The sequence below is a fragment of the Vulpes lagopus genome, chromosome 13, assembly GCF_018345385.1.
Source record: "Vulpes lagopus strain Blue_001 chromosome 13, ASM1834538v1, whole genome shotgun sequence".
Classification (NCBI taxonomy): Eukaryota; Metazoa; Chordata; class Mammalia; order Carnivora; family Canidae; genus Vulpes; species Vulpes lagopus.
Genome location: NC_054836.1, coordinates 9,635,727 through 9,653,884, shown reverse-complemented (window position 1 = coordinate 9,653,884; position 18,158 = coordinate 9,635,727). Strand labels below are relative to the sequence as shown.

Genomic DNA, 18,158 nt, shown 5'->3' with positions numbered 1-18,158 from the left:
GTTTCTGTTTGTGAATTGTAATGTGTAAAGGAAGAAATGTATCATTGCGTATTTTTTGTCAATAATCCAGAAATAGCAAAGTTCATCTCCTTAGATACCACAGGCAAATTTTCTGTACAAATATATTTTCCTCTCCTTCTGGCAACCATCAGGGAAATTAGGTTTTGATTTTCCAGTGAAAAGAGAGAGACTGAATGTAAAAGAATTTGAGGGGTGGTCTCCTTAGGGAAATATAGAAAAAAGATGTAACAGAGTTGATGGCTACCCAAGGGGGAAAAAAAGAGAGAGAAAGGAATGGTGGGTGGAATTTTGCAATTTTAAATGAGAGAAAGGAAGACGGAGATGCTTTTTGGAAACTTAACACTTGTCTTTATTCAGTGTATAGAATTGAAGTCAATAAGTGTATGGATAAAGAAGAATCAATAGATGAATAAAAAGAGATAGGGCAAAGAGATACTGATTTTGTTCTGTGTGCGAATGGGAACCAAGAATGTTTCCACACTCTGCTTCTCTCAGGCCAACTGTGACTTCTTCAGAGATCTGTGTCTTCAACCCTTTACTTTGTTTCCTGAGGAGCTCAGTGTCTCCTCATAGAGAATAGCCTGTTAGATCATAGGGCATGCATTTACCTAATCCTTTGCTGGAAGGCATTTAGTAAAGGATACAGTGTCAAAACAAGAGGGCACCAAGCCTTTCCAGAATAAAAAGAAAGTAGTTTACCAAGAAGATAATGTTGGAAATGGGACAGATCTCAGATTGAATGTACTCTGTCACATCATCATTAATAAAAAAAATCACTGTCACACAAGATCACCAGAGACTCTAAAGGTTAACACACTTTGCTCAGAAAAATAAACATATTTACTACTTTGTGCTAGGGAGAGAGCTGTGGGAAGCGAAGGTCTGAGTCCAGGTAATACCAGGCATAAGACCTGGGAAAAGAAAAGTTGCAGGGCAGGCGATTAACTCAGATTTTGTTTTTTTGGTTTTTTGTTTTGTTTTGTTTTTAATACTTTCTTCCCCACTCCTTTTTTTTTAATCTAAATTCAATTTGCTAACATATAGTATAATACCAAGTACTAACTCAGGTTTAAATCAAGTAGCATAATCTACTGTAAGATGTAACCATTATGACTGAATCTACTAATCTGGCTGAGCTGGTGTTATCACATTGTCACCTAACAGACATGACTCATTTGCCTGATAATTATAAACAGGATAGCTATTAAATGAATACATCAAGACATGGAAATACTCCAAAATATGACACGTCTTCATTCAAGACTTAAGGGCTGCGAGATGGATATCACTTAAATGGGTAGACATTTCAAAGTTTTATGCACATATGAAATTTATTAATACATAAAATTGAAGTGCATTCATATTTAAGGCATGATCTACGTGATAAAAATCCACATATAGCTGTAATTTAAAAGTTAAAATTGGTTATATTATTTTTCTAAACATTCCTTCACAGTCTTTATTCATGAGAGTGAATTTTACACTGATTTGGAGCATGTTTAGTTCTTCCCTAAGGGTTCAATAAGTAAAATAATTAATGTGAATAAGTTGAAAATAAGAAATAATTTATAGTAAGTTCTGTATGTATTCAAGAAAATCAAAATAATAGTGGAACTGGGTATAGTTCCTTCATTATTAACTAGCTGAATGATCTGGGGCTAATAATTTAACTTTTATAAACTTTAATTTCTTCATCCCCAAAATAACAGGGAGCTAAAAATTACTAGGGATAAGAGTAAAGTAGATTTTTCTAAGGTAGCTTCTAAATCTAAAATTCAATGTTTTGACAAAAATACAATGATTTTAGAGAATCTTTGTGGTAGACAAACTTATGGCCCCAGTGATTCTTGCCCACTAGTATTTATGATTTTGTGTATTCTCCCATTGAGCAAGGTTTGAATCTTATCACTTATTACTTCTAATATTAGGTTAAAAAAAGACTGACTTCCATCTTGCTCTTACTCTCCACCTCTGTCTTTCTTCTCCCTCACCTCTTTCTTGAAGGAAGCTAGCTACCATACTATGAAATACCCCATGGAAAATCAAGGAAGTGAAGGAAGCTTCCTGTCAACAGCCAGCAAGAAATTAAAGCCTTCAGTGCAACAGCCCAGGAGGACTAAATTGATGCTGACAACACCTCAGTGAACGTGAAAACAGATCCTCTCCCAGTTGAGAATCAATGAAACTGTAGCACCAGCCAGCATTTTGATTACAATCTAGTTGGAAATTTTTAGGCAGAGGAACCCAGCCAAGCGTCACTCAGATTCCTCATGGGAAGAGCTCTGAGGTAATCAATGTTTGCTATTCTATCTTGAGATAATTATTACACAGCAGTAGATAACTAATATGGTCTCCAAAGAAAGATCACTTCTGTTTTAAAGGGACAAGAATTGGATTAATAGAAGGGGAATGAGAAACTGTTATCCTGATAGCAGGTGTGTTCAATTCAACAATTGCTTACAGGATAGCCATATGTTCAAGTAAAGTGGTGGAGTACGAAAGAGTATCCTCACTGTGAACAAATTTACAGGGTTTGTGCAACATAATGTATATGTGGCATGAACTGGCAGCTGGTTATCCAATCTATTTCCTCTCTTTCCTTGTTCACTAATATAAATAAACTTCCCAGCCTTCCATGCAGCGACTTATTGCTCAAATTGTGACTGGACTCATATTTACCAGGGAAAGGCCAATGAAGCACTTTCAGGGTTGGCCCTGAATTTCCATATCCTGCCTGCTTCCTACTTGATACGGATGAGATTAATGAGTTGAGATGTCCGTGTTGAATATGGTGAGCAAGAAGATATGAGGAGCCTGGGTCCCTAAATGTCACTTAAAAAAGCCATATGCCTATTCGAAAAGTCTATTTTTACTTCATCTGAAATAAGTACAGTTTTTTTTTTTATCTTAACCCACTAAGATTCTGAAGATGATCTCTTAAAGCAACTAGCATTATCCTAATAAATAAGGAACAAAACAATTCAAGGCTTTATTTAATGAGAACTCTAATATAAATATACTTAATAAGGATCTGAATATGGACTGTAATTGGAGAAAAAACACTGGGATGTGACTTTTAGTCATTTATCTTTAATAATAATATGATCTTGGATCTTATCTTTGGTAATAATATGAGCTTGGACCAGCCACATAAGTTTTCTGGGCTTCATAATTTCTGAGACAATCTTCCCTTCTAAATGCCTACAGAGTTGATGTCTGCTGTTTTTTGTTTTGTTTTATTTTATTTAAGTCTATGTGAGGTTAGACTTTCATCATGCAATTCTTCTAGTTTTTGAAAATGAAGGATACTTTCCATCTCTATTGTACAGTGTAGCATCTATATTCTTCCACTATAACACATTTCTTCTTTTTTTTCATATGTACATCTCCATGGCCATCTTTTTCAATAAGATTAAAAGTCTTTGCATCAGAAATTATGTTTTATTCATCTTTGTCTTGCTAAGACTTCACAAAGTGAATTGAACATAGTAGGATGAAAACATGTGTGATTGAATGAGGAAGAAACAAGTGTCATATACTTTTATAAGGTTCAAGTAGGGCAGTGAGATAGCATAAGAGTGGAGAGGGGATGGGGTCTCTGAGAAAACACACAGAGATGAGGAGAGGAGTAGTATTACCTCTGAGCAACTGCTATTAGATGCAATTTAGACATTAACTGTCCCAAATGGTGGCAATTTGTTCTGTGAATAAAGAGGATAGATGGGGGCATGAGATAGTCTAGTTAGTCATGAAATTTGTTAAAATGCTGTAATTTTCAGAAATATCACAGCCTGCTGATGCTGATAAGAGTAATAAAGAGCTTAGGGCAACATAATCCAATAAATCTTTGTGATTTTTCTAAATCTGGCTTGTTCCTAGGGTCGATTACTTCTAACAAGATAAAGACATGGATAAAAGAAATGAGTCTTCAAGTACAGATTTTATCCTCTTGGGCCTCTTTCCTGGTATAAAACACATCAACCTCCTTGTCTCTGCCATCCTTCTGATCTACACTGTGGCTCTCACCACAAATTCCATCCTTATACTTCTGATCTGGGTGGATTCTCACCTCCATACACCCATGTACTTTCTGCTTAGCCAACTGGCTCTCATGGACCTGACATTAATCTCTAGCACTGTACCTAAGATGGCAAGTGACTTCTTCTCAGTGAAGAGGAATATATCACAGGTGGCCTGTGGTACTCAGATATTTTTCTTCCTGACTGTAGGAATTGCTGAGTGTATTATCATAACCCTTATGGCCTTTGACCGTTATGTGGCCATCTGCAACCCTCTGAGATATACCCTGATCATGAGCCAGAAAGTATGTCTGCAAATGGCTACTGTCTCCTGGGCTGGAGGTGCCCTTATATCACTCATGCATACTGCATATGCTATGCATTTCCCCATCTGTGGCTCCAGAGAGATTTCCCATTTCCTCTGCGAGGTCATGGCTATCCTAAAATTGGCCTGTGAGGACATCTCTGCCTATGAGAAGGCTGTAGTAATGACAAGCATTGTGGTGCTCCTCATCCCTTTGTCCTTTATCCTGTCTTCTTATGCTCTCATCTTCCTTTCTGTCCTCCGCATGAACTCCCTGGAGGGCAGGAATAAAGCCCTGGCCACATGTTCTTCCCACCTGACTGTGGTGAGCCTCTACTTTGGTCCAGCAATGCTGGTTTACATGAGGCCCAGTTCTTACCACAGTCCCAAGCTGGACCAGGTTCTCTTTATGCTTGGTGCCATCCTCACCCCCATGATGAACCCCCTTATATATAGTCTGAGGAACAAGGAGGTAGTGGGTGTTCTGAGAAACATGTTGGGACGCTGCCTAACCTCACATTAGACCATAAGATGAATGTCAATTACTATCTATCTCTATTTCAGTCTAAGTCAGTCTTGTTAGTCTTACTCTAGTCAGGTCCTAGTTCTGATCTTTCCATGCTTCAAATTGCAATGGGACCACTGGCTTTAGAGATTCAGATTATATATACGAAAATCTGGTGAAATATACTTCTTCATGTTTCTTTGAGAATGTTAGACCCACATTCTCAGATTGTGAGCCTCCAGGAGTTAGGTACTCCAGGGTTGATGATGATTAATGGTGGTGATGATGGTCGTGGTAAATGTGATGATAGTGTAGCTGGAGTGGTGGTACTTAAGTTGTTGGAGATAGTGATGGTAATGATGATGATGTTCCTTTTCAGCAAAAAAGGAACTGGTTAATGATACATTTTTTCAACTACAAAGGGCAGGTATGTCAATTTTGATCCTTGAAAGAGGCCAATCATCACAGAAAGTCTATGGATGGTCCATTTTCCATAGATCCATAAGTTAAGATAAGAATTAAATTGCTTTCTTGGCTTCCAATCTTTTAAATGAATAGACTATATTATATACCTAAACAAAAGTCAATTAATTTATTCTATTTTAAATATTTTTTCTTGTATTTAAAATTTAAATTATTTTATGAAATTTCCCAATTATCAAAAAGAATCTATATAAACAAGACTATTTTTTGTTTCAACTCTTTATTTTTAAGAATAGATAATTATATTAGATGATGTAAATAGCTATTTGGAGGCTTAACCATTGGAATGAATTTGATTTTTTTTTTCATTTCTAGTGACTTTCTGCCACTTAATGTCAAAAGAATAAATACTCACATTTTAGCATAAGGGGAAATAGAATGAATGAAGCTGACCCTATAAATGTGGAAGTATTCCTGTCCTAACATCTGACAGTATGAACACAAATAGACTTTAATAGAACTTAAACTATTTAATAATTTACTAGTACATTCATCATATTTTAATTGTACTGGTTGGGTGACTGAGGTAACACAATGTAAAATTATTTATATACAATTATTTAACCTCCAGTAAGAAAAGTGAGGAATAAATGTACCTGGAAACAAATTTGAAAATTAGAAAGTGATCCATAAAGGATCCCTAAATCTCTAGGGGAAACAATAAAGATTATTAATTTTTAAATCTGAACTGTGTTGAGGATTATATGAAATATTTTGATCTACAAAATGGATAAGTAACAAAGTTTTAGGATATTCCTCCTATAAATGATTAATATAAATTATTTTTGCAAGGAAGAAATGTATGTATCAATTGAAGTGTAGGGCAGAGTGGGTTGGAGATAAGTATAAAAAAGAAATCTTTAATTTTAAGATTTTTTTAAATTTTAAGTGATCTCTACATCCAGTATTGTGTTAGAACTTACAACCTTGAGATCAAGAGTTACATGCCTTACCTACTGAGACAGCCAGACACCGCTAAACCAGAAATTTTTTGTAGTGATTTAGTGAGCACATATGCAAGGATGTGAGCTTTAGCATGTAAGCATTACTCAGTGATCAGGTTTCAGTGTTTCTATTTATTACTTTTTAGCATTTCTATTTCTAACAATAAAGCTGAGTTCCTTGCACTTCAGTTTTCTTTCCAATATAAGCATTATTTCACACTAAATAAAATAAGAGAGGCAGTGTTTTATAAATGTCCTACCCAAAAAGTTAAATATCTACTCAAATTGGCCATTCTGCTTCAATTTGTTTCAGCAAAGTGGTATCACAGTTTTGGAAAAGTCATATGTCTTATGGGAAAACAACTATTATGTCTCATTAACTAACTAAAGTACTTTGGTTCATCCCAACAACCATTATGACAGAGTTCCCTTCCACAACATGGATGAAGTAGTAGGAGTCGACTTGGATGGGACTTGAGCTGAAAAAGGAAGTGAGATCCATAGTTCTTGTTTGCTTTAAGCATCTGGTGGCTTCACACAAAGTTGTATAAGTACCCTCTTTTTCCATGCATGAATAAAATGGGGCTTTAATACATTGGCATTCTTTAAGATAATAAATGAGAATGGTTGGGAAGAGAAAATCCTCAGGTAAACTTCTCATTCATTTGCTCTCCATTGCAGATGTCACACTAATTGTCAATAGAGATTTGGTAAATGCAAAGCATGCTCAACTGAACTCAGCATTAGGAAAAAATACTTTGCTGTGCAAAAGCTTCTTATCTTGATGAGGTCCCAATAGTTCATTTTTGCTTTTGTTTCTTTTGCCTTTGTGGATGTATCTTGCAAGAAGTTACTGTGGCCGAGCTCAAAAAGGGTGTTGCCTGTGTTCTCTTCTATGATTTTGATGGACTCTTGTCTCACATTTAGATCTCTCATCCATTTTGAGTTTATCTTTGTGTATGGTGAAAGAGAGTGGTCCAGTTTCATTCTTCTGCATGTGGATGTCCAATTTTCCCAGCACCATTTATTGAAGAGACTGTCTTTCTTCCAATGGATAGTCTTTCCTCCTTTATAGAATATTAGTTGACCATACATTTCAGGGTCCACTTCTGGGTTCTCTATTCTGTTCCATTGATCTATGTGTCTGTTTTTGTGCCAGTACCACACTGTCTTGATGACCACAGCTTTGTAGTACAGCCTGAAATCTGGCATTGTGATGCCCCCAGATATGGTTTTCTTTTTTAAAATTCCCCTGGCTATTCGGGGTCTTTTCTGATTCCACACAAATCTTAAAATAATTTGTTCTAACTCTCTGAAGAAAGTCCATGGTATTTTGCTTCAACGTGGATGGAACTGGAGGGTATTATGCTGAGTGAAATAAGTCAATCGGAGAAGGACAAACAGTGTATGCTCTCATTCATTTGGGGAATATAAATAATAGTGAAAGGGAATATAAAGGAAGGGAAAAGAAATGTGTGGGAAATATCAGGAAGGGAGACAGAACATAAAGACTCCTAACTCGGGGAAACGAACTAGGGGTGGTGGAAGGGGAGGAGGGCAGGTGTTGGAGGGGAATGGGTGACGGGCACTGAGGTGGGCACTTGACGGGATGAGCACTGGGTGTTTTTCTGTATGTTGGTAAATTGAACACCAATAAAAATTAAAAAAAAATAAAAAAAATAAAAAAAGGAAAAAATACAAGGCAGCTCAGCACCTGTAAGAAGTCCATTACCTTGTCCAATTTCTCTTTATGGAGACCAAAGCTATGTAGCAGAAACCAGTTCTGTCTCATATAATTGGAAACATTTCTCTAGAAATGCCTAAAAAGAGAAGATAAAGTTATGTAGCATGATCACATTCCCCAAATATATGAAAATAAATGAAATGAGACACTTTAAAAGACAAAATGTAAAGTGATGTAAATAATTGTGACAGCGTGAGGGTAAGGGAGAATGGGAAAACACCTCCTCCCTCTTCGTAGATTGGGATTTCATTGATGAGAAAACTTGTAACATCTCTAATATACACTTAAGCATCACTAAAACAAAAACTGCTTTTCCTAGATGATCGAAATTGCCACTGGTCCCTTATTGGCTTCTTCATTTGAAATAAGCAATTAGATAACTTACATCCTCACTATCAAACAGCATCTCATTACTAAATACAGTAAATCATTCCTAAATTTTAACTAATTATTCTAACCTCATTTCAGTTCGTGTATTTGATTTTTTCTCCCATTAATGAGTTAGATGCTACCTCTTTGGCCATTTTATTTTACTTTAACCATCCTACCTCTTCAAACTCACAGATAGTTTTGCCATATTTTTTAAGGTGTGATTACACTTGATTGCCTTGGTTTGGGTTCCCATTATTATTCTTATAGGATGTGAAGACTCCATAAATATTTTCATCCTGATTGTTCCCTCTTGGCCTTTGAGGAAATTGTGCCCTTCTTCTCCCATGGGGGGATCAGCCAGCTGTTACACAAAAATCTGAAGTCAGATTGGAATAAGCCCATCTCAGTCTTTCCAAAAAATGCAGACCATTTAGTCTGGAGCTGAGAAAATCCTGGTATCCATGTAATCTTGACTCTATTGTACTGAAGACGCTTGAATATTCACAGCTAAAAGAAGTTGAAGAGTTGGAATCAGTGGCTATACAGCTTCTTCAATTTCAAAGAAAGAAAACCTAGATGAAGGCTCTCATTCAGAATAGAAGGAGAGATAAAGAGCTTCCAAGAGAGGCAGAAACTGAAGGAATATGTGACCACCAAGCCAGCTCTGCAAGAAATATTAAGGGGGATTCTGTAATAGAAAGAGGAAGGCCAAGTGAACAACCCACAAAAATGGGGACTGAATAGGTATCATAATGACAATAAATTCATATCTTTGAATAGTAACTCTGAACGTGAACGGGCTTAATGACCCCATCAAAAGGTGCAGGGTTTCAGACTGGATAAAAAAGCAGGACCCATCTTTTTGCTGTCTACAAGAGACTCATTTTAGACATAAGGACACTTACAACCAGAAAATAAAAGGTTGGAGTACCATGTACCATTCAAATGGTCCTCAAAAGAAAGCAGGGGTAGCCATCCTTAGATCAGATAAACTAAAATTTACCCCGAAGACTGTAGTGAGAGATGAAGAGGGACACTATATCATACTCAAAGGATCTATCCAACAAGAGGACTTAACAATCCTCAATATATATGCCCCGAATGTGGGAGCTGCCAAATATTTAAACCAATTAATAACCAAACTGAAGAAATACTTAGATAATAATACACTTATACTTGGTGACTTCAATCTAGCTCTTTCTATACTAGATAGGTCTTCTAAGCACAACATCTCCAAAGAAACGAGAGCTTTAAATGATACACTGGACCAGATGGATTTCACAGATATCTACAGCACTTTACATCCAAACGCAACTGAATACACATTCTTCTGAAGTGCACATGGAACTTTCTCCAGAATAGACCACATACTGGGTCACAAATCAGGTCTTACCTGATACCAAAAAATTGGGATCATCCCCTGCATATTTTCAGACCATAATGCTTTTAACCTAGAACTCAATCACAAGAAGAAGTTTGGAAGGATTTCAAACACGTAGAGGTTAAGGACCATCCTGCTAAAAGATGAAAGGGTCAACCAGGAAATTAATGAAGAATTAAAAAGATTCATGGAAACTAATGAGAATGAAGATACAACCATTCAAAATCTTTGGGATGCAGCAAAAGCAAACCTCAGGGGGAAATACATCACAATACAAGCATCCATCCAAAAAATGGAAAGAACTCAAATACAAAAGTTAACCCTGAACCTAAAGGAGCTGGAGAAACACAGCAAAGAGCTCCTACACCCAGCAGAAGAAAATAGTTATCAACATTTGAGCAGAACTCAATGAAATAGATACCAGAGGAACTGGGGAACAGTTAGCAAAACCAGGAGATGGTTCTTTGAAAGACTTAATAAGATAGACAAACCATTAGCCAGCCTTATTAAAAGAAGAGAGAAAAGACTCAAATTAATAAAATCACCAATGAAAAAGGAGAGATCACCACTAATACCAAGGAAATACAAAAGACATTAAAAATTATTATGAGCAGCTATACGCCAATAAATTAGGCAATCTAGAAGAAATGGACACATTTCTGAAAACTACAAACTACCAACACTGGAACTGGAAGAAATAGAAAACGTGAACAGGCCAATAACCAGGAGGAAATTGAAACAGTCATCAAAAACCTCCCAAGACACAAAAGTCCAGGGACAGATGGCTTCCCTGGGGAATTCTATCAAACTTTTCAAGAAGAAACCATGCCTATTCTACTAAAGCTGATCGGAAAGATAGAAGGAGATGGAGTACTTCCAAACTCGTTCTATGAGTCACCTTAATTCCAAAACCAGACAAAGACCCCACCAAAAAAGAGATTTATAGACCAATATCCCTGATGAACATGGATGCAAAACTTCTCAACAAGATACTAGCCAATAGGATCCAACAATACATTAAGAAGATTATTCACCATGACCAAGTAGGATTTATCCCAGGGATGTAAGGCTGGTTCAACACTTGTAAAGCAATCAATGTGATTGATCATATCAGCAAGAGAAAAAACAGGAGCCAATAAGATATTCTCAATAGATGCAGAGAAAGCATTTGACAAAATACAATACCCATTCCTGATCAAATATCTTGACAGTTTAGAGATCGTGGGAACATACCTTGGCATCCTAAAAGTCATCTACGAAGAGCCCACAGCAAATATCATTCCAATGGGGAAATACTGGGAGCCTTTCCCTTAAGATCAGGAACAATACAAGGATGTCCACTCTCACCACTGCTATCCAACATCGTACTAGAAGTCCTAGCTTCAGCAGTCAGGCAACAAAAAGAAATAAAAGGCATTCAAATCAGCAAAGAAGAAGTCAAACTCTCCCTCTTCACAGATGACAGTACACTATATGTAGAAAACCCAAAAGCCTCCACCCCAAGATTGCTAAAACTCATACAGCAATTAGGCAGTGTGACACAATACAAAATAATGCCCAGAAGTCAGTGGCATTTCTACACACTAACAATGAGACTAAAGAAAGAGAAAATAATGAGTCATCCCATTTAAATAGCAACAAAAAGCAAAAGACACATAGGAATAAACCTAACCAAAGAGGTAAAGGATTTATACCTTAAAAACTACAGAACACTTCTGAAATATTGTGAAAGACACAAAGAGATGGAAAAATATTCCATGCTCATGGATTGGAAGAATTAATATTGTGAAAATGTCAATGTTACCCATGGAAATTTACATATTCAATGTAATCCCTATCAAAATACCATGCACTTTCTTCAGAGTGTTGGAACAAATCATCTTAATATTTGTGTGGAATCAGAAAGACCCCGAATAGCCATGGGAATATTAAAAATGAAAAGCAGAGCTGGGAGCATCACAATGCCAGATTTCAGGTTGTACTACAAAGCTACAAGAAAGGTCATCAAGAAAGTGTGGTATTGGCACAAAAACAGACACATAGATCAATGGAACAGAATAGAGAACCCAGAAGTGGACCTTCAACTTTATGGTCAACTAATATTTGACAAAGGAGGGAAGACTATCCACTGGAAAGACTATCCACTCTTCAATAAATGGTGCTGGGAAAATTGGACATCCACATGCAGGAGAATGAAACTTGACCATTCTCTTACACCACACACAAAGATAAACTCAAAATGGATGGAAGATCTAAATGTGACACAAGATTCCATCAAAATCCTAGAGGAGAACATAGGCAACACCCTTTTTGAACTCGGCCACATTAACTTCTTGCAAGATACATCCACGATGGCAAAAGAAACAAAAGCAAAAATGAACTATTGGGACTTCATCAAGATAAGAAGCCTTTACACAGCAAAAGAAACAGTCAACAAAACTAAAAGACAACCTACAGAATGGGAGAAGATATTGGCAAATGACCTATCAGATGAAGGACTAGTATCCAAGATCTATAAAGAACTTATTAAACTCAACAGCAAAGAAACAAACAATCCAATCATGAAATGGGCAAAACATATGAACAGAAATTTCACAGAGGAAGACATAGACATGGCCAACAAGCACATGAGAAAATTCTCCGTATCACTGGCCGTCAGGGAAACACAAATCAAAACCACAATAAGATAGCACCTCACACCAGTTAGAATGGGGAAAATTTATAAGGCAGGAAACAACAAATGTTGGAGAGGATGTGGAAAAAGGCAAACCCTCTTGCATTGGTGGGAATGGCAACTGGTGCAGCCACTTTGGAAAACTGTGTGGAGGTTCCTCAAAGAGTTAAAAATAGACCTGCCCTATGACCCAGCAATTGCACTGCTGGGGATTTACCCCAAAGATACAGATGCAGTGAAACACCGAAACACCTGCACCCCAATGTTTATAGCAGCAATGTCCACAATAGCCAAAATGTGGAAGGAGGCTCGGTGTCCATCAAAAGATGAATGGATAAAGCAGATGTGGTTTATGTATACAATGGAATATTACTCAGCCATTAGAAATGACAAATACCCACGATTTGCTTTGACGAGATGAACTGGAGGGTATTATGCTGAGTGAAATAAGTCAGTTGTAGGACCATTTGCTCCACTTTGGATGGAACTGGAGGGTATTATGCTGAGTGAAATAAGTCAGTTGTAGGACAACCATTCTATGGTTTCATTTATACGGGGAATATAAAAAAAATAGTGAAAGGGATTAAAGAGGAAAGGAGGGAAAGTAAATGGGAAAAATCAGATAGTCTGACAAAATGTGAGAGACTCTTAACTCTGGGAAATGAACAAGGGGTAGTGGAAAGGGAAGTGGGGTATATGGGGTGTCTGGATGTAGGGCACTGAGGGGGGCACTTGACGGAATGAGCACTTGGTGTTATGCTATATGTTGGCAACTCGAACTCCAATAAAAAATATACAAAAATAAAATAATTTAAAAAGCACTATTTATTTTAGAGAGAAAAAGGAAGAGACTGGGGTTAGGAGTAAAATGAGAGTAGAGAGACATACAAGGAGACTGCATGCTGAGTGTGGAGCCCAACACAAGGCTGTCTCTCATGACCTCGAGATTGTGAGTTGAGTTGAAACCAAGAATCAGACACTTAGCAAATGTGCCATCCAGTCACTTCAATTGTGGTGATTTTCTTTAAGATTTTATTTATACATTTGAATGAAAGAGTGAGAGAGAAATAGCATGAGCAGGGAGAAGGTGAGGGAGAAGCACACCTTCGTATTCAGTAGGAAACCAGACTCAGTGTTCAATCTGTTCAATCTCAGGATGCCAGGGCCAGGACCTGAACCACCAAAGGCAGACACTTAAACAGTTGAGTCATACAACTCATGTATATTTTATGTACCCACTGATACCTCCTAAAATATCTGCAATAAATATTTTGTGCTTAAACTTACTGTTCTCATAATTCTAGTAGACTAGCTTTGTGGGTTTGTTTGAGATCAGTATCTCCACATCACCATTTTGAATAGGTATTCCTGCTTGGTCATTTCCCCAGGCAGGTCCTACCATTAGGTCCATTACTGTCAGAAGAGAATTCTACTATACTGTATATTCAGAAGACACTTGGGAAGAAGAAGGCTAGAATTATCATCTAAGAAGACTTGGATTACCCAAATGGCAACAGTGAGGGATGAGTAATGTATTAGACTTGAAAATTATTATTATTTTTAGATAATAGAATATCCAGATTTTTTTTGGATTTTTTAATACTAGAACCAATTTAGCATTTAGAGAATTCTTGACTATTAACTGATTAAAAACTTTATTTTGGAATGACATGAGCATGACTGTTTATCTCCTAACAGAGAAGATTTCCCATTATAAGGAATTGTGTGATATATAGCAATACTTTTAAAAAGAAACAAATTACTTGGTGTTGAAATAATTGCCTCATATCACAGAATTTAAATCTCATCATGTATGGAGAAAAGAAGACATTTACTATTTGGTATCAATAACCAATTGATAAGCAAATAAGGATAGTTATCACTGAAAAAGAAGGATATTATATGATAAAATGGTCATTTCTCCAAGAACACATAAAAATTGTTAATGTGCATGTGCTTCATGTAGCATCAAATTACATAATGCAAACTAAAAGACATTCAAAGAGAAATAGATAAATTCACACTCAAAATTGGAGAGACTTCAACAACCCCATATTCTGAATGGAAAGATGAAGGAGGCAGATAATCTATAAAGACTTAGTTGAACTCTACACCATCAATCAATAATACATAATAAACATGTACATATTTTTTCCAACAATCAATGGCACACACATTATTTTATGCTTACATGGACTATACACCAAGACAGACCTCATTCCAGGCCACAAAACACACCTTAACAAATTTAACAGAATGGAAATCCTACAGTGTCCATTCTCAGACCACATGGAATTAAATTAGAAAGCAATATCAAAAGGCCAAGCAAAAAAATCAATATATGTTAAAATTAAACAATATGCTTTTAAAAAACATATGAGAAAATACAAAAATATCAAAAAAAGTTTTCAAATATTTTAAATAGATCAAAATAAAACGCAATTTATAAAAAATTATGGGCTGCAGATAAAGCAGGGTTTACAGGGAAATTCAATATATATATATAAATTCATGAGAGACACAGAAAGAGAGAGGCCAAGACATAGGCAGAGGGAGAATTAGGCTCCATGCGGATCTTGATCCCAGGACCCCAGGATCACACCCTGAGCCTAAGGAGGATGTGTTTAACCACTGAACCACCCAGGCGTCCCTGAATGCACATATATTAGAAGGATTTAAAATCAATAATTTATATTACACTCTCAGGAAACTATAAAAACAAGCACAAATTAATCCAAAATAAGAGAAAGGAAAGAAGGAAGAAAGGGATAATAAAATTAGAGCAGGAAGTAGTGTAACTGAAAACAAGAAACAGAGAAAATCAACAAAATGAAAAGATAGTTCTTTGCAATGATTAATGAACTGGCTTTTCTTTTTAGGAGTCCTATAAGCTACATCCATGTAGCTTATAGATGCATGGCAATCAAATGCTTTTTAAATAAATTACTAGAGGGGAAGAGGCAAGATGGTAGAATAGTATGGGTCCTCATTTTATCTGGTTGCCTGAATTTAGCTAGATAACTATCAAACCATCTGAACACCCATCAATGCATCCTGAGATTTTAGGAAAGAATAGCAGGAACTATACAAATAGAACAATGACCATTTTTGATAATGTATGAGTGTGGAAAAGAGAAACAGAGAGGATATATAGGAAGATAAGTGGCAAGAGGAGAGAGCCTTAGTAAACCAAGTATGGGAAACCGATACAGCCCTGGAGCTCCAAATATGGACCTGTAGAAATATGCTCCTGTGAGAGAATTCCCTCCCTGAAAAGTGCTCAGTAGTGAACCAGGGTAGAATTACAGGTAGGACAGTGTGCTCTCATTATTGCCAGAGAAACAGAAAGAACAGGGTTGCGTGAGCTAACCCAAGCATTGGATCAGGGAAACTGGTTTAAGTCAGTAAGCCGGGTGGGGGGTGGGAGGGAGGCTCAGTTTGTTTTGCCATAAACCAGGAACCATTTCCAGATCAGATGACCGTTCTCCATATTGGGTCCCTGAAAATAACTGGAATGTAGGAATCCTCCATCTTCCTCTAGAGAGATATAGTGGGTTTGTGCTAGACAGGGTGAATATTCTTTAGGCCAGAGCCCTAAAATGTACAGAAAAGGAGAAACCCTCTTTTTTCTCTGAAAGGAGCAGATCAAGTGCCTGCGGGAGCTTGCAAAGGTTCTCCCTGCTGGAACCATAAAAATTACACAAAGCAGTGTCACTTCATATGGCCCTGGGGAAGATCTGAGTGGGGAGGCATCATAAGAGTCTGTAGAGTTTGGCACACCACAGGATCTCTCACCTCCAGGGCTGGAGATCTGGGTGTGGGTATTTTTGGGTTTTTGCCCTCTAAAGGGGTGTAGAAAGCCTCCAAGGAACAAAAGCCTTAAACAGCAAACAGCTTACACTGAGGCAAGCCCCCTGGCAAAGGGGGTTGCAACTCTGCCCAGGTACAGACATCTAAGAATCAGCACAGTAGGCCCCTCCCCCAGAAGACCAGCTGAAAAACAGATGAACAGCATTACTGAACAAACAGACCTGGAAAACTCCAGGGTTGCAGAAAATAGTATATAGAACTTGAAGTTTTATTTTCTTAGGATTTATTCTCCAGTTCAAATTTTTCCAATTTTATTCTTTTTTCATTTCAACTAGTTTCTTATTTTATTAAATCTGTGTTTTTAGGATTACTTTTTAAACTTTCCTATTTTACAATTATATACTATATATATATTCTTCATTTTTGGCTTCCTTTCACTGTATTCAATTTTATTTTTGTATATATATTATATATACAGTATTTTGTATATATATTTTGTATATATATATTTGTATATATATATTTGTATATATATGTTTTGATTTTTATAATTTTGGAATTTAGTATCTTTCAATATAGAGACCAAAATAAACTCACAAAGAAGTACATCACCCTCTTTTATCTACTCTGTGAGATTATATTCTCTCTCTCTCTGCCCTGCTTTTTCCCCACTCATTTCCTCTCTCTCTCTCTCTCTCTTTTTTAGCTTTTCTTTGTATTCATCTTTTTCCCTTTTTTTCTTTCTGGTTCCTTACCTCTTAGGAATTGTCTAGTGGGGATTTTGCTTGTATCTTGATTAATATTTTTGACTCTGCCCACAACTTCAGCCATTGCTCACTGAATAAAATGACTATAAGGAGGAATTCACAACAAAATAAATAACCAGTGGTAATGACCCCTCCCACAGATCTAATGGACATAGGGATAGGGATAGAGAGAACATACCTCAATATCATTAAAGCCATCTATGAAAACCCAAAATGAATATCATTGTCAATGGGGGAAAATGGAGCTTTTCCACTCAGGTCAGGAACATGACAGTGATGTCCACTCTCACCACTGTTATTCAACAGAATACTAGAAGTCTTAGCCTCAGTAATTAGAAAACAACAAAATAAAAGGTATTCAAATTAGGAAAGAAATCATACCCTTACTCTTCATAGATTACCTGAAACTATGTGGAGAATCTAAAATACTCCACTCTCAAATTTATAGAACTCTTACAGGAATTCAGCAACTTGGCCTGTTACATCAATGCAAAGGAATTAGTTGCATGTCTAACTAACAATGAGGCTGCAGAAAGAAAAATTACAGAGGAATATATCCCATTTACAATTAAACCAAAAATAATTAATATACCTAGGAGCGAACCAAATATGTAAAGGATATGTACTCTAAAAACTACAGAACACTTAAAAAAATTGAGAAAGACACAATGAGATGGTAAAACATTCCATGCTCATGTATTGAAAGAATAAATATTGTGAAAATATCTATGCTACCCAGGGCAATTTACATATTCAATGCAATACCTATCAAATTACCATGGACTTTTTTCAGAGTTGGAACTGAGAATCCCAAGGTTTGTATGGAACCAGAAAATACCCTGAAAAGCCAGAGGAATGTTGGAAAAGAAAACCAAAGCTGGAGGCATCACAATACCTGACTTCAAACTGTATTACAAAGCTATGATCATCAAGACAGTGTGGTACTGGCACAAAAACAGACACATGGATCAATGGAACAGAATAGAGAACCCAGAAATGGCCCCTCAACTCTATGGTCAACTAATATTCAACAAAGCAGGGAAGAATATCCACTGGAAAAAGGAGAGTCTCTTCAATAAATGGTGCTGGCAAAATTGGACAGCCACATGCAGAAGAATGAAACTAGACCATTCT

General features: G+C 36.6%; 1 protein-coding gene across 1 annotated transcript; it reads left to right on the top strand.

The window, feature by feature from the left end:
* The first annotated feature begins 3,928 nt into the window (after positions 1-3,928).
* On the top strand, positions 3,929-4,867 carry LOC121474989 (olfactory receptor 56-like). The gene has a single exon (XM_041728136.1). It carries the CDS (start codon positions 3,929-3,931, stop codon positions 4,865-4,867), a length of 939 nt encoding a protein of 312 aa, XP_041584070.1.
* Positions 4,868-18,158: the final 13,291 nt, after the last annotated feature.

Coding starts and splice junctions, on each gene's coding strand:
- LOC121474989 (XM_041728136.1), top strand. CDS start 3,929: ATGGATAAAAGAAATGAGTCTTCAAGTACAGATTTTATCCTCTTGGGC.